General features: G+C 48.1%; 1 protein-coding gene across 1 annotated transcript in view; it reads right to left on the reverse strand.

The window, feature by feature from the left end:
* The window catches only part of DNAAF9 (dynein axonemal assembly factor 9), an 816,325-nt gene that overhangs the window by 23,523 nt on the left and 775,343 nt on the right, over window positions 1-17,459 (reverse strand). Inside the window, exon 36 of the mRNA XM_086964303.1 lies at window positions 14,132-14,225. Coding sequence (XP_086820429.1) covers window positions 14,132-14,225 — 94 coding nt within the window. The remainder of the gene's footprint in view (window positions 1-14,131; window positions 14,226-17,459) is intronic.

Here is a 17,459-nt window from a genome sequence, read left to right on the forward strand (position 1 = left end):
AAGGGAAGGAAGGTTGGGGTGCAACACCTTCCCCTGGTCTTTGGTCAACAAGTCTGGACGGCATGGTAGGCGTCGGTGAGGAACCTCTGACATCTGAAGAAGATGGGGGTACCACCACTGGCGTGGCCACTCTGGTGCTATCAGGATCATTCTGGTGTTAGTCCTGTAGAACTTCTGGATCACCGCCGGGATCAGAGGCAGGGGAGGAAAGGTGTAGAGTAACGTCTGAGACCAGCTGATAAAAAGGCCATTCCCCAGTGATCCCTGTTGGGGGAACCTGGAAGCAAAGACGGGGCATTTTGTATTGGCCGCGTCTGCGAACAGGTCTACGTCCGGTACGCCCCAACACCGAAAAACCTCTTGAACCACTTCCTCGTTGAGCACCCAATCGTGCGCTTCTACGAAGATTCTGCTGAGGCAGTCTGCTTGGACGTTTTGAATTCCTGGTAGATGAACGGCCACGATGGATAGGCCTCTTGCTAGGAGCCAATGCCAGATAGCTTGTGCTTCCAGAGACAAGACTCTTGACCTCGTGCCTCCCTGCTTGTTCAGATAGAACATAGTTGTCGTGTTGTCCGTCTGAACCTGGAGGTGGTTGGTGCGCAGAGCAGGATAAAGACACTTGAGAGCAAGATGAACTGTTCGAAGCTCCAGGAAGTTGATATGGTAGCCTTGCTCTACCTCGGACCAAAGGCCTTGAACTTGGAGTTGGTCCATGTGAGAACCCTAGCCTTGAAGGGAGGCATCCGTGACAATTGACTGAGATGGAGGAGGACGATGGAATGGCACTCCTCGGAGAAGATTGGATCGTTTCAACCACCATCTGATCGAGTCCCTGGCTTCTTGAGGAAGCAAGACCCGGTCTTCCCACTGATCCGACCTCTGAGACCACTGATCTTCGAGGGCTTATTGTAGAGGTCTCATGTGAAGGCGAGCATTGGGCACAATGTAAATGCATGAAGCCATCGATCCCAGAAGAGAGGACACTTGTCTGGCTGTGGGGGCCTGATTGTCCAGAAGAAGGCGACCCTTCAGGAGCATAGATGACAACCTCTCTTCCGAAGGACACACGCTTGCCTGAAGTGAGTCCAGAGAAGCACCCAGGTAGTGGATCCGCTGGGAAGGGTTGAGAACTGATTTCTTCAGATTGACGTGAAGACCCAACGACTCCATCAGTTTGAGGCAGAACGACAGATTGTTCTGAAGCAGCGACGGGGTGGAGCTCTTCAACAACCAATCGTCTAGATATGGATAGACGAAGATCTTTCTTTTGCGGAGAAAAGCAGCCACCACCGCCATGCACTTTGAGAATGTCCGAGGTGCAGATTTCAGGCTAAACGGCAGCACTCGATATTGGTAGTGACGACGTCCGATCAGAAACCTTAGAAACTTCCGATGCTTGATTGACACTGGTATGTGGAAGTAGGTGTCCTGCAAGTCGATGGCACACATCCAGTCTCCCTGATGAAGGTGTGGGAAGATCTGGTGCAGGGCGAGCATACGGAACTTTTCTTTTCGTATGAACTTGTTTAGCCTTCGAAGGTCTAGAATGGGCCTGTATTCTTTGACAGTTCTTCGTTTTTGAACCAGGAAATATCGGGAGTACACTCCTTGATTTTTGTGAGGTGAGGGAACCTCCTCTATGGCCAGTTTCTCTAGAAGGACGGAGACTTCGTCTTGTAGCAATTGAGTCTTGTAACGTGGAAGATGTTACAATTAGGGGAACACCTGCGGAGGAGGAGATTTGAACGTCAGTAAGTAACCATGCTGCACAATATTCAGCACCCATCTGTCTTTTGTAATGGATTCCCACTCTGTCAGATGATGAGAAACACTCCCTCCCACCGGAGTGGTGAACAGACGTGGAGGAAGCAATGGCTCAGGGCTTAGGAGGTTGCTTTGAGGAGGGCTGCTGTCTGTTATTGCCCCCTCTTCCTCTGCCAGGACGACGCTGCTGGAACTGCGTCTTCTGCTGAGACTGGGATTGCCACTGAGGGGTTTGAACCCTCTGTTGGAAGGACTTCCTGTCTCCTTGACGAAAGCGTTTCTTGAACTCCTTGCGCTTTTCTAATCACACAGCTTTGACGGTGTCCATTTCTGCCTTCATTTTGGACATTTCGTCGTCCGTGTGTGGACCAAACAGATTTTCCATTGAAGGGCAAATTCAAAATCTTCTTCTGGGCGTCTGGTTTAAGCCCTGTCAGGCGGAGCCAGGCCGAACGACGGGAACAAATACCACTTGAATAGCCATGAGCGGCGGCGCTAATAACTTGATTGGCTACCAGGCCTCCCTCCTGTAAAGTCTCCAGAAAATCTTGGCGATCTTCCTTGGGGAGCTTGTCTGTAAAGCGAGTCAGGGAGTCCCAAAGGGACCTGTCATACCTTCCAAGCAAGGCAGAGGCACTAGCCACCTTCATAAAGGAAGAAGAGGTGTTGCATACCTTCCTACCAAAAGAGTCCATAAGTTTACTATCTTTTTCAGGTGGTACTGAGGAAGAAGTAGAGCCTGCATGGGACTTCATGGCAGCCGCCACAATGATGGAATCCGCAGGAGGATCCGATCTGAGGAACAAGGGATCCTCTGCAGGGGCCTTGTACTTTTTGGCTATCCGAGATGGACCAGATCTCACCACTGCTGGTGTGAGGAAAGCAGCCATAGCTGGTTCTAGGAGGCCGGGAACCAGAGGCAGTAGAGGCCTGGGCGCTGTAGAGTGACGGAGGGTATCAAAAATCACAGAAGTGGGAACCACTGGAGTGTGCAGCGTGATATTCAGCTTTTTGGCTCCCCTGACCAGTATATCGGAGAAAGTCGCAAGGTCATCAATTGGAGAGACTCGGGAAGGAGGCGTAGAGGAATAGGTCGGAGAATAATCTCGGTAAGAAGACCTAGTCGAGGACGACCTAGTGGAAGATCTTGTACGCCGCCTCCTATGGGACCTGTCACGATTCCTGCTATGACTGCCCCTGGACCTAGAACGATGTCTTGATGGAGACCTCGGTCTTGGCCGGATTGGAGATTTTGGTCTGACAGGTGTCCTTGGCCGCACTGGAGAACGTGATCTGACTCGAGATCTCGGCCTGGGTGAAATCCTGGAACTCCGAGCAGATCTAGATGGTCTGGTTGGAGTCTTTGCCTTAGAAGGGGAATATGTACGGGAGTAATCCGAGCCCGGACTACTCTGTCCAGATACAGCCCCTTGAGGATGTTGAGAAATCAAGCTGCCCGCAGATCTGGGCGAAGATTCTGGGGAGACCTGCACGATGTTCAAGCCAGGAGATGATGATTTTCCTCCTGAAGTCTTAGAACCAGGCCGTCACTTTATCCCTCGACGGCGAAATCCTCAACGTCGAAGAAGTCTGGGTGACTAGTGGCGTCGAGCGGTGCCTTGATGCTCTCGACGGTGATAGATCACTGTGGGAGCGCAGGTCGGATAAACAGGCGTGGAGGCTGAAGATAGTTTCGAATAGGTTGTTTAATAATAACAGATTGAGGAACAAAGGTTTGTGAATCAGTGTGAATATCTTCCGGCGTTTCTTCTTCTCGAAGGAGGGCTGTTGTAGGTGTGTTTCCCGGCTCCTCGTCTTCGGAGTACTCAGGATTTCCCCGGAGGCTCATAAAAGAAGCGGAAAAGAAAGGGGCCATCAGATCACTGATTCTATGTAAAGGTACAGGATTTTACCGTCACCACACCACAGTGTTTGTTTCTTGGGAGATCCGTGTGATTTAACCAAAAGTTACGGGAACTTAAAAATGACTGAACTAAGGGTGGGCTGTCACGACCTACAATGGTCATAAACTGGTACAGTCTGTAATAGGTACAAAAATAAAGGAACTTGATCACCACACCCTATTTGGATGCGTAATCGACGTTTATATGAATAAACCAATATCTACTTTTAAGAAGATGTATGACTGTCCCGAAATACAAAAAGGTTCACCAGTTAAACCAAACTTCTACGTTCAGGACAAACAATATGTCAGGATAACTGAGTTGCACATTCATTAATCAGAATACCGGTTTTCTAACACCACCGTTCCGTATTCTACCCTCAGTCCCTTGTAACACCCCACTCACCGGCCCTGCCGTAACTCTCCAGAGTCACGGCCGCTCTCCAGCATCCTCCGGGGGACTCCACCAGTCCTCACACCACGGTTCGTCCGATTCCTCTTCGGCGCCGTCTTCGTTCCGGAGCCCTGGCACACTGGTCTGGATCCGTTGAATGGTTTCCGTCTCCTCCGCTGGCGTCTTCTCCGTTGATTCCACCTTCCAACCCGACGCGCCTTCTTCCCCGTAAACTCGGCTTTTCATTGGTTCTCTAGGTGTACCTCCCGGGTCATGTCCAACCCCTTCCGGGTCCTGACTACCGTTGGCTCCCTGTAGGAACACGGAAAGACGGCATGGAGTTTCAGAGTTGGGATCGGGACTCTCGGTATCCGACCGACCTGTTTGATCCGTCGTTGAAAAACTGGGTTTAACCGCCCATGGAGATACATCGGTGAGTTCCTCCTCACAATCACGTTGTGAAAGGCTCGACTGAGAACCTCGACTTCCATCCGGAGACTTTGACGTGGATCTCCCTCGACGTCGATCAGGTGGAGGTATTTCACGACGTCGACTCGACGACGATTCTCGACGTCGTCTCGAAGATGATCTTCCTCGACGTCGCGTCGACGGCGACCTTTCCTGGCGTCGCCTCGGCGTCGACCTCCTTGACGTCGAAGGATGGGATCTAACAGTCCCTCTCGACGGCAGCCCGCTAGCCAGCGGCGACCTAGATGCCGTCCTAGCTCTCGACGCCGATCCCTTCCGGGGTGGCGGAGAGTGTCTCGACGTCGACGGAAGCCTCGACGTCGACGGAGACTTAGATGTAGCAGCAGCCATGGACTTCGAGCCCAAAGCATGGCGCCTCGACGCCGACTTACTTGACTGCGGCGGAGATCTTCGACGTTGTGAAGATGATCTGAGCCTTTTCGACGGCGACCTCGACGGAGTTCTTCGACCTTCATTCCTCTTTCTGGAGACAGGAGAGGTGGAATGACACCGTTTTTGGCCGTGCTTGCTTGTAGGAGACGATCTAGGGGCTGTGGAAGCACCCACCTGGTGACTTTTGTCCATCTCCTGCATGGCATGAAGTCGAATCTTCTCCCTGTCGCGAAGAGTCCGACTTTTATGTTTTTTACAGTGATGGCACTGATCAGGAATGTGTGAAGATGGAAGGCACACAATACACACAGAATGTGGGTCAGTCAGAGCCATCTTTTTGTCACAAGAAGGACATTTCCGAAACAGAGCAGGCATTCTGACAGGAAATTCTTGTGGGTTACCACAGAAAAATAAATGAGAAGCCTTATTTATTCAACAAATGTCGAAAAATTTGAGAAAACTCTCTCAAAAAACCAATTTCAGTTGAAAACTGAAGAGCTCAAGCTCCAGGATCCTCACAGAAGGAGCCGGAAAAAAGAACTGACCCAACTGTCACCTGTGGTGCACCATGGGAGCAGGGGGTTGCCTTCAGATCTTAAAGGCACGGTACCCCTACTCTAATGCCTTAAAGGCAAGGTGTCAGTTTTCTTTGTTTGCTTTATACTCTACTGCAGCCTACTGGCAAATGCCTGCAATTACAGGTTTTCCTATGGCAATAAAGCATTGTCGTATACAAATGTTTTCTGCTCTCTTTCTTCCTTAGGGTTTGGAAGAGTACTACTGTATGTATGCTAATTTATGTAATGTTGCAGCACTTTTGCCAGTTAGGAAATGTTTTTTAGGCTGCAAATATATGTTTCACATATATATACATATATTTTTATATGTATTTTCTATATGCTCTGGGATCCCGCACATGGGCGGGGATTATTCATAGATTATGACTATTGATGAGTATCCCCTGGATGAGAACTGATAGGTCAAATTGGAAGAGTCTACACAGAAAACGATTAACACGGTGCTCTAAAGTGGAGCAGTTAAGTATTCCCCTTATTGGTCACTCATTGAAAATTAATTGAATTGCAGAGATACTGGACCAATCTCGGGCATTCAATGTGAATACTGCTTGGGGTGCGTGGTAATTTACACAGTCTACCTAACTGAGAGGCATTACATAGACACTGCTGCCGGTATTTTGGGGTTACCTTATGTCTGGATGCTGGAGCAGTCCAAAAATCGGTGTTTGAGAATCACGTTAATGAAAACACATTCCTAAAAAAATATATATACATGGTTTCAGGATTAACACTAATGTGTGGTTAAACTGACAATATCGCATCACTGACTCAGTGAGTTTACCTTGTACTAGGTTGAGGGTCCTCTTTATTGTTTGGTATCTAAAGGGAATAGAATGGATGTGGGCCGTCGTTAGATTAAAGCTTACGCATTATAAATTCAAATTGGAAATTAAACATTCAAAATTCAAAAGACGGCACGTCACAGCCACTGCTATTACCTGAAGGGTAGCGTCCCGATTTAGGCCTGGATCCTAGTTCAATTCTGACTCGGTCGCTACAAAGAGGGGGAAACGTCTTGGAATTAGGCTAGGTAACTGCGTAAAAGGGAAGGACCAACATTGCTTGATTGGTACAAAGGGGAAGCGTGCAGAGCATCGCCCATTCCTACCTGGGGAAACGGGTCAGAAATCCTCGTCCCCGGCTTCCTCCTACACCTTCTGCAGTCACTCCGGCAGTGTCAAGCTCGCGTACGTTGGAAATGGAAGACAACCACTTCCGCACCACGTGACCACGAGGGCAATGGTAGAGAGACTACGCTGGTTGCCGTGGTTACTGGGACGAATTGTTTATTGTTCTTATGTTTTAGGTGTTTGGAAATAGGAAATCTTTAATGTGGATTTAAATTAAATTAAGTGCACCAAAGCTTCCCATGATTGTCAAAAAACGATTTGGAAGGATTTATATTCGATTTAACCGTATCGAGTGCTTGAGACTCTCTTATCTACATATTGCCAGGGGTACGTGTCTCACTAAAACAAAAGTATTGGTGAAGGGCTACGGACACATATTTTGTTCGATTTCTAGGATGTGGTCTCTTTTAAAAATTACGGATTACTCTGATCAGTATGTCAGCTGGGGCCCCAACAGTGTCTTAGAATGGACCACGTAAATGTCATCGCAGGGTATTAGAGTGGTCTAAAGTGAAAAAACAACCGCACTTTAAGTAACATATATATCCGTAGTCAAATGACTCCTTTTGATTGCATAAATCTTAGCCATAATGAAACAGCGTTTGATGAACACCATACAATAATTCACAAAAAGCCCCAAAGGTATTGCTCCTAGACAGAGACCATGTAACTACCTCACAGGGTGTTATAGTGGTCTACTTACCGCAGGTAAGTAACTTTTTTTTCTGATGGATAACTACCTGCAGACTCCTCACCTCTAGAACAGATTTCAGAGTAATACCCCATCCCTGAAGAACGGCTGATGAATGGTTAGAGCTGGAACTCCCCATGCACCTCAGAATCCAGGCAGCAAAGCTTGGTGAAAGTGTGTAGGGATGGCAACGTCGCTTGCTTGCAGATCTATGCAATGGGGACGTCTCTGACAATGGTGGAAGTCTCTAGTGGAATGAGCCCTGATTCTGGAGCTTCTTTCTTAGCAATGACACAGCAGTTTCTGATGCGTAGGATGATCCATTTCGACAGTGTCCTTCTTAGCACTGCTGCATACAAGGTAGAGCTGGTCATCAAGACTTATTTCCTTGGTGTGGTACACATTGAAGTAGACTGCCTAATTAGAATCCAACTGATGCAAACATTCCTCCTCCGCGGTATGGGGCTTAAAGCTTGGGAGGGTTGTGGACTGACCCAGGTAGAAAGGAGTCACCACTTTTGGCAGGAAAGTAGCCCTGACTTGCAACACCCATTGGTCAGGAAGAAAGAGGTAAAAGGAGAACGGAAATTGAGAGCTTGCAACTTGCTCAACGGAGGAGATAGCCACCAAAACACATTTCTGAGAGTCAACATCCTCAAGGGACAACTATGTAGGGGCTCAACTGGAGTCCCCATTAGAAAAGTCAAGACTAATTTAAAGTCCCACTGAGGCACAACAAAGGGGGATGGAGGATACAAATTTGTCAACCCCTTCAGAAGAAGCATGACAATGGGAGACTTATAAAGGCACGGCTGCTCTGGCAGCCAAATTCATTTATACAAAGCTTCTAAGTACTCCTTGACAAAGCCTATCGCACAACCCCTTTTAGCAAGAGAAAGAGCATACTGCAGGACCTGTGACATTTTGGCGTCCAAGAGGTCCACATTAATGTCTTCACAACTTGTAATAAAGTTGCCCCATCTGCCTGATAAAACCAACTTGGTGGGGGTTCGACACTCTGACAAGATGACATCTACCACCTTCAATGGAAGCTGAAATGCGCTCAGATTTTCCTGCTCAATCTCCAAGCATGTAGGTGGAGGTTTCAGATGTTGTAGTGGAGGACCATTGCTCTTGACTGGGTGATATGGGCCGACCTGAAGGGAAAACAAACAGGGAAGTGCAAAAGGTCCGCATACAACACCATTCTTGACCAATCTGGAGTGATGAGAATGACTTGAGCCCAGTCTTGGTGAATCTTCCTCCGAAACACAGGAACCAAGGGTAAGGGGGTGAAAGCGAAATTCAGCTGAAAGTTCCACTTCAATTGAAACATGTCCCCCAAGGCTCCTCTCAAATGATACTGGATGGCGCTTAACTGCCGCCATTGAGCATTTTCCAAGGAGGTGAACAAGTCGACCGGAGGAGTGCCCCACTGAGCTATGATGTCCTGGACTACCTCAAGAGAAGCTGGGACTGGTTTGTCAACCCTTGGCCCGGATGCTGGTCTGACATTCTGATGCACAAATAAGTTATTTTACGTCCGTTAGATGGGGCGATGAAATTGATGTGAGCCCAGCACTGAGTGGGTTCTTTGTTGTTTTTCCTTGGAGTAAGGCTCGCCACTCACTGATTGGTGGATGTGCTTCATATCAAGTGCTACATGCAGAACAATGGAGATGAACTCAGCTCAGATGAAAATGGGGATCCAACCTGATCAGGTTAAGACTGTTAAAGAGACATCCAATGAAAAGCGCTATGACTGACTTCCTCTCTAGAGAAAGAGAGACTGGCTTGGCCCTTCTGTGCAATGGCAATTTGCAACCTCAACATTCATACAAGCGTACTCTACTAAAAATACAACAGTCTCACTATAAACAGAGAGGGATCATATCATAAATCCACTCTGCTCCGATGCTTGACAGCCTTTCTCTGGACTGTGACAACTTTAACTGAACAGGTTGCCCAGTACAAGAGGAACAATAGTTTTTCTACTAGGGTTACTCACACCACCTGCATAGTGTGGATGAGCCATTCTCAATGTGGGAAGGTTACTGTGGTGCTAAATTACCACCGCATTGAACTTGGATTCTGTTCTTAACTCTTCCTCCTCATGATGAAATCCAATGCTGTCTGCAAGATCAATGCACCCTAACTGTATGCAAGCCAGGTGGTTCCACGCGGACCTAGCACTGATGGTAGTACATGGCATGCACTAAAAAACATTTGTCTACAGGAGTCCTGCTGAAAAGTTAAAATAAACAATAATATTTATTCATTATATATTGACCCAAACTAGTCCCAGTTGAAAAACGTTTTTCCTAAAGATCATGAAGGTTTGTTCGGTTTTGATTTCCAGTGGAAGTGCCGGCCACTTCCTTGTGACAATTGCAGAGAATCATTTCCAGTACATTCGAGCTTCTAAGGATTGTACAGTCCCAAGATGGTGCATCTGCGGGGCGAGCAGAGTTTTGTCTACTCAGTGTCTCCTGGGAGCAAAGTGGCCCTAAATTTCCAAGGCATTTATAATTGAAGCATAACAAAGTTACTCACATTTGGGATCTATCTTTGTGATGAACATCAGTGTTCCTGCAAATGCATCACCTCAGAAAGGTCCTTCAAGCAGCAGACTGAGTTCAGAAAATGTCAAATAGCGCGCACATGCCATGGTTCCAAGCAGTCTCAAACACCTCCTTGGATATGATGTTATGGAGCCATCTGACACCACTTGGTGCTTTTATGTCAGTTCTAATGTAATGCTCTGCCCCCCCCCCAACCCCTCCCCCCGTCGGAACTTTGAGGCAGAGAAGAGGGTCACAAACTTAAAGGAACGCCGTGCACAAAACCAACTAGTTACCTTACTGGTATCACAGTATCCACTTCCGAGCAGATAGGCAAGAGTAGACAAGAGTGTTCACTAGAAAGACTGTTCCCAAAGTTAAGTAACCTGTTGGACTTGGCCCTTCTGGCAGGTTCACCCCTAAACTTCTTGCTTTTAATTGTGACTTGGTGTTAGTGATTTTTGGCTTCTGCGCACTTTACCACTGTGTCCCAGGGTAAAGTGTGGTCATGTGGTAAGGTTGGACTGCCCTCCCATAGGAATGCATGGGGAATGTGAGTGTCCATGGTAGTTCCTAATGCGTGAGGAGTGCAAGCTCGAGTTTGGTATGCGCGGACTCGTGTGATCAAATGCTGCGAGATGATGTGTGCTGCGTTATTGTGTCTAGTGTGGAAGTGCCACTTCTAGAAGTTGGCATGTCTGTGTAATTTATATGAATTGGCTGTCTGGCTTGCGATTGGCTGGAGCTGGCTGGTGAGCCTGGCTCCAAGAGTCAGGATGGGTCTGCCCCAGTGGTGAGTGGAGAGATCAGCATGATTGATGTGAGGGAGGAGTGCACCTGGGCCCTGAATAGGGCTGGGATTTCCCCACACAATGCTGGCTCCGCCCCCTGTGGTGCGACTGATGTCCCTAGCCTGACTAGTGAATGGTGAGAGGGGCTGAGCACATCAGAGTGCTCCAAAACCAGCTGCCACTGTTTTTCCCCCCACCCTACAGACATAGACAAAGGAAATGTGTACATAAAAAGGGGCTGTGACCGCTTGAAAAGTGTTCTCTTGCCTGATCCTAATTGGAGGGGGGCCTGCTGCTACTGGGCGACAGGAGGACCGCCACTGGGACTGCCTCCCTGCCTGGAGGGCCCTGTGAGCTAGCACGCGGAACGAATGGAGAGTGGTTCAAGGCAGATACGCGTAAATGAACCTGGATACTGATCGACTATATTCCGAAAACTGATAGTGAGACTTTACTACATAGTCAGAATTATCAAATTATTACTTGACTGAAGAGATTACCGATGACCCGTGCTACGGGATACATTAATTTGTGAATTGAGTTAAAGCAGTGGAGATGGAACTTATTTTGGACTGATTTGAACTAAGGAAGAATTGGATTTTTACGTGCCCTGAAGAAGTCTATTGTCAAAGGCTGACAGGACGAAACACGTGTTGGCTGTTGTTGGAAAAAGGAAGAAGGAATAAAGAAAAGACTTTGAAGACAGAGACTTTATTGAAATTGGACTTTCATTGATATCTTGAGTGCTTGGAGGATTATTAGAATTTGTTGTACAGCCATTTGGTTCTACTTTGAGTCGTGGTAACCGGCTCTTATCCCCCTTGAGCACCACTATCACTGATCATATGTACTTACCTATACCCGCTGTGCGCTCCTGGTAACTGTTACCGCCTTTATTGCAAGCTGGCCCCTGGGCCCAGCCTTTGCCCCCCCGGCCCCTCCTGAAGGACTTTTGCTGGACTTTGGGGGACACTAGCGCTGTGGTGCGCTTTGCTCTTACTTCTTTATTCCTGCAGCGCCTGGGAGCGCTGGATTTGTCCCCCTAGCACTTGGGAGCGCTTTCTTTTCATATGTTCTAGTGCCCGGTATTTCTGCCCGTTTATCTGTTCCCACGGCCTAGTGGGAGCCTACCCCGCGTATTCGTACTTTTCTTTTTATTTGTCTTAAACCCTGACGGGTGCCCACCCCGCCAGGGAACTCATCAATTGGCGAGGGTGCCTACCCCTCGTTTGCGCCCACAAAGAGAAGAGAAGATCCCCACCGCGGGCCCCGGCCGGCCCACAGGAAGTCAGGCAGGATGAAGCCCAACGCAGGGCGGGACTTCCGCTGCTCAAGGGAAGCCCCGCGCCCACAACGTCATCCGGAGAAGGCCCCGGAAGCAGGGAGACGAGTGCGGCCAGAGCTCCAGAGGAGGCGTGCTGCAGTGGCTGGCAGGGCTCTGTACCGAGAGGAGAGCCCCGCGTGCAGCCAGAGTCCCCCGGCCGCCATCAGAGGAGAGCGCTGTGTCCACCCGATAGAGCCCGGTAAGGAGAGGGCCTCTGGGTGGGTCTTACATGTCCCTTGAGCGGCCCCCCTTGAATAGCGGGCCGCTCCCAAGAGGCCCCTGGGAATTTGCTGATTTCAAGTGCCTAGAGGGGGGACTCCAACGTCGGGGCATTATTTTGTTGCAGAGCCCACAAGAGGCTCCTGGGGACATTGAGGCATTCTGAGACCTGAGGCTCCAACAAAAAGGGCATTTTGGTTTCTGAGTCCCCATAGGGGGGGACTCCAATGTCGGGGGCATTTCTTTATGTTGCAGAGCGGCCCCGGGAGGCAGCAGGCCGCTCCCACGTTAATCCCTACATTTGGGGGGCATTTCGGGAGGTAGAGCGGCCCGGCTGGTAGCGGGCTGCTCCCCCCACAGTGGGAAGCATTTTCTTGCGAGCCACAAGGCTCCTGAGGTTCCAGTTGTTTCTCCAGAGCCCACGAGGCTCCCACGTTGTGTTTGGGCATTTCTTCTCTAGAGCCCCAGAAGAAGAGCCAGGAGGCACGCTGGTGCCAGGCTCAGCTCCGCAGCTGCCCAGCACTTAGTGGGCAGCTGCATCGTTTAGGCCCTTGCGCATCTCCTTTGGCTGCCTGCGCAGCCTGCCCTGACTTTGCTGGACACAGGGCGTTTCAGCCCCTGAGAGGCCACGTTGGCCTGGGGGACAGTTTATGTGTTGGGCCCTTGCGTGGGGTACATGTTTTTGCCCAATGTGATCTTTGCGCAAATGTGATTACCTGCCTAATGTGTTTTCATGCATCATGTGTAACGCTTCTGGCCTACCCCTCTGAATGTGTCTTCATGCATCATGTGTAAAGCTTCTTGCCTATACCTCTGAATGTGTTTTCATGCATCATGTGTGAAGCTTCTGGCCTATACCTCTGAATGTGTCTTCATGCATCATGTGTAAAGCTTCTTGCCTAGAGTTTATGATTCCCTGCGTGATATTTGCCTAAGGTGTTTAGGATTGCGTAGGTGGTACTTACATTTTACCAGTGGTTACTGGTTGTGTGCTACAGTTATTATATGTTCTATGTGCTAAGCGTTATTCCTACAAAGTGCTAATTCTACCAAGTGCTAGTTCTAAAAGTGCTTATTCCTGACAGTGGCCCACGTGGCCCTGTCCCATGTACATAATCCCCTGTAAATTCTGCCCGTGCCTATGGCACATTGTAAAGTGTGTGTTTATTATCTAATGTGTTTGGTATAATACAAAGGCTATTTTTATATATAACCTTGTGTGGAGTTTCCTTTGTGGTGGGCCTTGGGTGTTGTTGCTGGGTGCGCGCGCAAACGCTTTACACATCGCCTCCGAGATAAGCCTGACAGCTCGTGCCAAGCTACCAAGGGGGTGAGCAGGGGTTATCTTGGCGGGTGACTTCCTTGCCCCGACGTAGAATGGTGGTTTCTGCCTGGCTTTGGCGCAAGCCTTAGCCAACTAGAAATCCACATTTCTAACATAACCCTTTTCTTCTCATGGAAACTTACCTGCAAATTCCTCACCTAATGTATCAATACCTATGCACCAACTCAGGGAGGTTGGGACTGAGGCAAGACATGGCCAAACTGTCCAACACCACAGTGTTGATTAAAAATCATCCAACCCCTTAGGCACTGATAGACCGGAAGCCACCCTGAAAGAAACAACGAGGGGCATGATAGAATGATAGAATTAAAGACAGAAGTAGTAGCTCTGGTTGCCCGAAGGTGGCGCAGTTCGGCTCTGAACTGAAGCCGTTCCACTCTGAAAGTGATGTGTGGAGCCTATAAAGGCGCCACTTCTGCACGCTGACATTTTCTGCCACCTTTATCAAATTCTAACGCAATCTATAAAATCAAACTTCCCACATTTTTACCACCATTACAGTCAATAGAGGCCATCAAAATGTCCATGGTGACCATGCTTTAAAAGTTGCTCACTGTGAAAGGATACATGGATGATAATCTGTTTTCTCACCAAGAAAATTCACAAACTGTGTTCCATTGTAGTAGTAGCCCTCTGGCAGTGGATCCAAATGGCGCTTCACCTGGTACAATTGTGAAAAAATAGAAGTAATGATGAATTATACATAAAAGCATACATCTGCACAATTATGATTTGTATGATACAAACCACACACACCTACATATATGTCTATATTTAAATATATCTACATATACGTCTACACATACATTATGGAAAATGTTACTCATCCTGTAACCCGCTGTTCGTAGCGTGTAATGCTGTTGAGTCACATGCTCTGCCTTCTACCGCCACCTAGAGTTCAACCCAGATGTTTGTAACAAAATCTGTTGTGACTCAGCCCTTGCACCATAATGGACCAGCACACTGGTTCCACCTCAGATTATTTTCCGCTGTCAGTGGGCGAGTTGTGTGAGGGAGAACCGTGTGGAAGACAGAGTGTGTAAAGAGGGAACAGAGAAGATTTGATTTCATCACTGGGCTGCCATGAAGAGGGTGGGCGAAGATGCATCTACAGGACTACACACTACAAGCAGATGGTTACAGGGTAAGTAACATATTCTGGTGGTAGCATGTGTGTCTGTGGATGCACATGCTTGGATAAACTGTAAAGAAGTTCTTCCCCAAAGCAGTGGCTAGCGAGCAGATGATGCAGATTCCTGAAGCAGTGCTCCGAGGACAGCTCATCCAACTCGAGCCTTTTAAGTGCTAGAACATCTGCACAGTAATGCTTGTCGCAGGTGAGTTATGTTGAGCAAGTGGCAGCTTTGTAGCTACCCGCTGAAGGGATATTTCCCCGAAAAGTGAAGGTTGCAACTTTTTTTTGCATGTGGAGTGGGCTCTAGGGCACAGAAGGAGTAAGCGCTTGGACATAGCATTTCTTTGTACAGTGTACCATAGGTACTGTAGTGTAGTTCCTATTTTCCCAAGAGGCTCTGCGCATTGTAATAACAAACAGCAGTGTAGACGTAGGACTGAGGTCATCTAGGTCTCTACTGACTATGTTAAACTAGCTCAGAGGTCACTGGAAACTTTCTTGAATGAATAGGGAGGGATGAACATCTCTGGCTCAGACAAGAAGGGATTCAGTTTCTGACAACCGCATAAACATGACAACTTTGCTACCTCAGAATAAGAGTGTATCTCTAGAGTCATGTGAAAACAATAGACAGCTATTTCGCTCAGTCAATCGTGCGTACTTAGTTTCACCAGAGTGCAGAGAAATAGAGAGACGGGCGTTTTCAATAAAAGGTGTTATTTATAGAGCAGTCTTCTTTCTCATGCAAGAGAAATGAATTGCCACAATTGCAATACTTAAAGTAAAGTAAAAAACGTACAGTAAAAGTACTATTAGGAAATAATACTGTAAAAGCATTGATATGGTTTCTTAGCCATATGATACTTTAAAATGGATGAAATATATACATACATAAATACATTGACTAACGTACTCAACTGGTGCTTCTAACTAAGCCTACCCCGGTGTACCTGACCTAAGCCTAATACTTGGGAAGGGATGAGTAAGTAGCAGTTTAAGTTAAGTTGTTTAAGATTGTTTTGCCAAGAATCTGCATCAAGAATTCTCTTAAGGGTTTAGTCAGCTCCGTACCTTGGTAATAGAATATGGGAGGTCTGGTATCTCTTTCCTCAGGACTCGATCTCCCAGCCACCCGCAAGAGTAGGCTGGAAACACCGGAGCTGGATTTTCTCGGCTGGAGAAAAAGACAGCGTCTCTCTAAGTGCGTCAAACGGGAGGGGCAGCTTCCGTGGGCTCTCGCATCAGCTGGGCTCTCGGGCAAGTAGATGGCCGCTCTGCTCCAACCACTGTGTGTTTGCTTAAGGCAACTGTTGGTATTTTATACCTGGAAGGTGCCGGGTTTGACGTAAGGTTGGACATAAGACGTCACTAAGAACTAACAGTTCTTTATGGACTTCAGGAGTTCTTGTTCAAATCAAAACAAAAGCAGGGGGGATTTTCCCCGGCTGCTGGAGGCTTGGTTTGTTTAAAGAACGCGTTGTGCTTTCTAGGAGTCGATGGGAGTAGCCGTGCTGTGCTTTGGACTGCATGGGCTATTACTGAATATGGATCTGATTCTTATGCCTTTATCAGGATATTATTGATTATAACCTCACAAGGGCATGAATCTGGAATATCGAATTAGGGTCCTAGATATAAACACAAAAGTACCCAGGGCATAAGTGTACCCAAGGCCTACCATGGGCTGCAGCATGTATTAGGCCACCCCTGGCTGGCCATCCAAAACAGACACAACTGGCTGGTAACACAGCAGGGGCAAGGTGGTGTAATCACCCTTTGCTTTAGATACAGTATACCTATATCTAACCTTAAAATGGACACATATCCTCCTATAAGTCACTCCTATGGCAGGCCTTCACTTTCCTGGAGGCAGAGTGCTTGGGATTATGTGAGATGGTACTCTAGCATGAGCTGAGCCTGTCTGCAGCTTTCGGAACCAAGTCCTTTAGCCGTTTCCATGATAACGCTATACCATATACTCTTAAGTGCATTATAATCCTCGCGGTTATTGCTAACTTTGGCATAGCATTATCAAAACATGTCGAGTAAGGTGTCATACGAATTGGTGACGAGGGTAGCATTCCACCCTTTTAGAGGGACACGACATGTATGTAACTGTGAACCCTGGTTAAAGTTAACTCGAGCCTCAGCATCACAAAATGGATGCTGCCACCAAAGACACAAGTCTGACCTCCTGCTGCTGGGAGTCCTTCCAGCGAAGGAGGCCTGGACAAAGGGTTTCCTGCCTTGGGAGGTGCTAGCACCACCCCAGACAGGATTTTGTGTATTGAGGTAGGACAGGCTGAAAGGAATGAGACATGCCTGGGGCACACAAGGTGAGCCTGTGCATACCCTGGTACAAACCAGTTGCTGGGGCACTCCAGCCCCAGCTCTGGCGCGAAACCTGACTAAGGATAGGGTCCCTTCCTGGTACCACCCAGAGGAGGGACCTAGTCACAGTACAGCCCCCTTTAGGAGAAAAAAGGTAGGAGCTGGTCCCATTACAGATTAGATTAATCCTGATTTTAAACTAAAAAGAAGAAACTCTGGACTTCGACGTTCTGTTGCCACAGAAGACTGAAGAAATCTCCCTTGTGGCCAAGAAGTGACCACCCTGCACAAGCAGGCACCATCAAGCGTCTTAGCAGTTCAATTTGTCGTCTTCCCTGGTGGATCCAGACTTCAGAGCCCGACGAGACCCGGACTTTCAGACCTCTCTGACCTCTACCTACATCTGCAGCATAGCTGAGAACCGTGGGT

This window comes from Lissotriton vulgaris, chromosome 3_2 (genome assembly GCF_964263255.1).
Source record: "Lissotriton vulgaris chromosome 3_2, aLisVul1.2, whole genome shotgun sequence".
NCBI lineage: Eukaryota > Metazoa > Chordata > Amphibia > Caudata > Salamandridae > Lissotriton > Lissotriton vulgaris.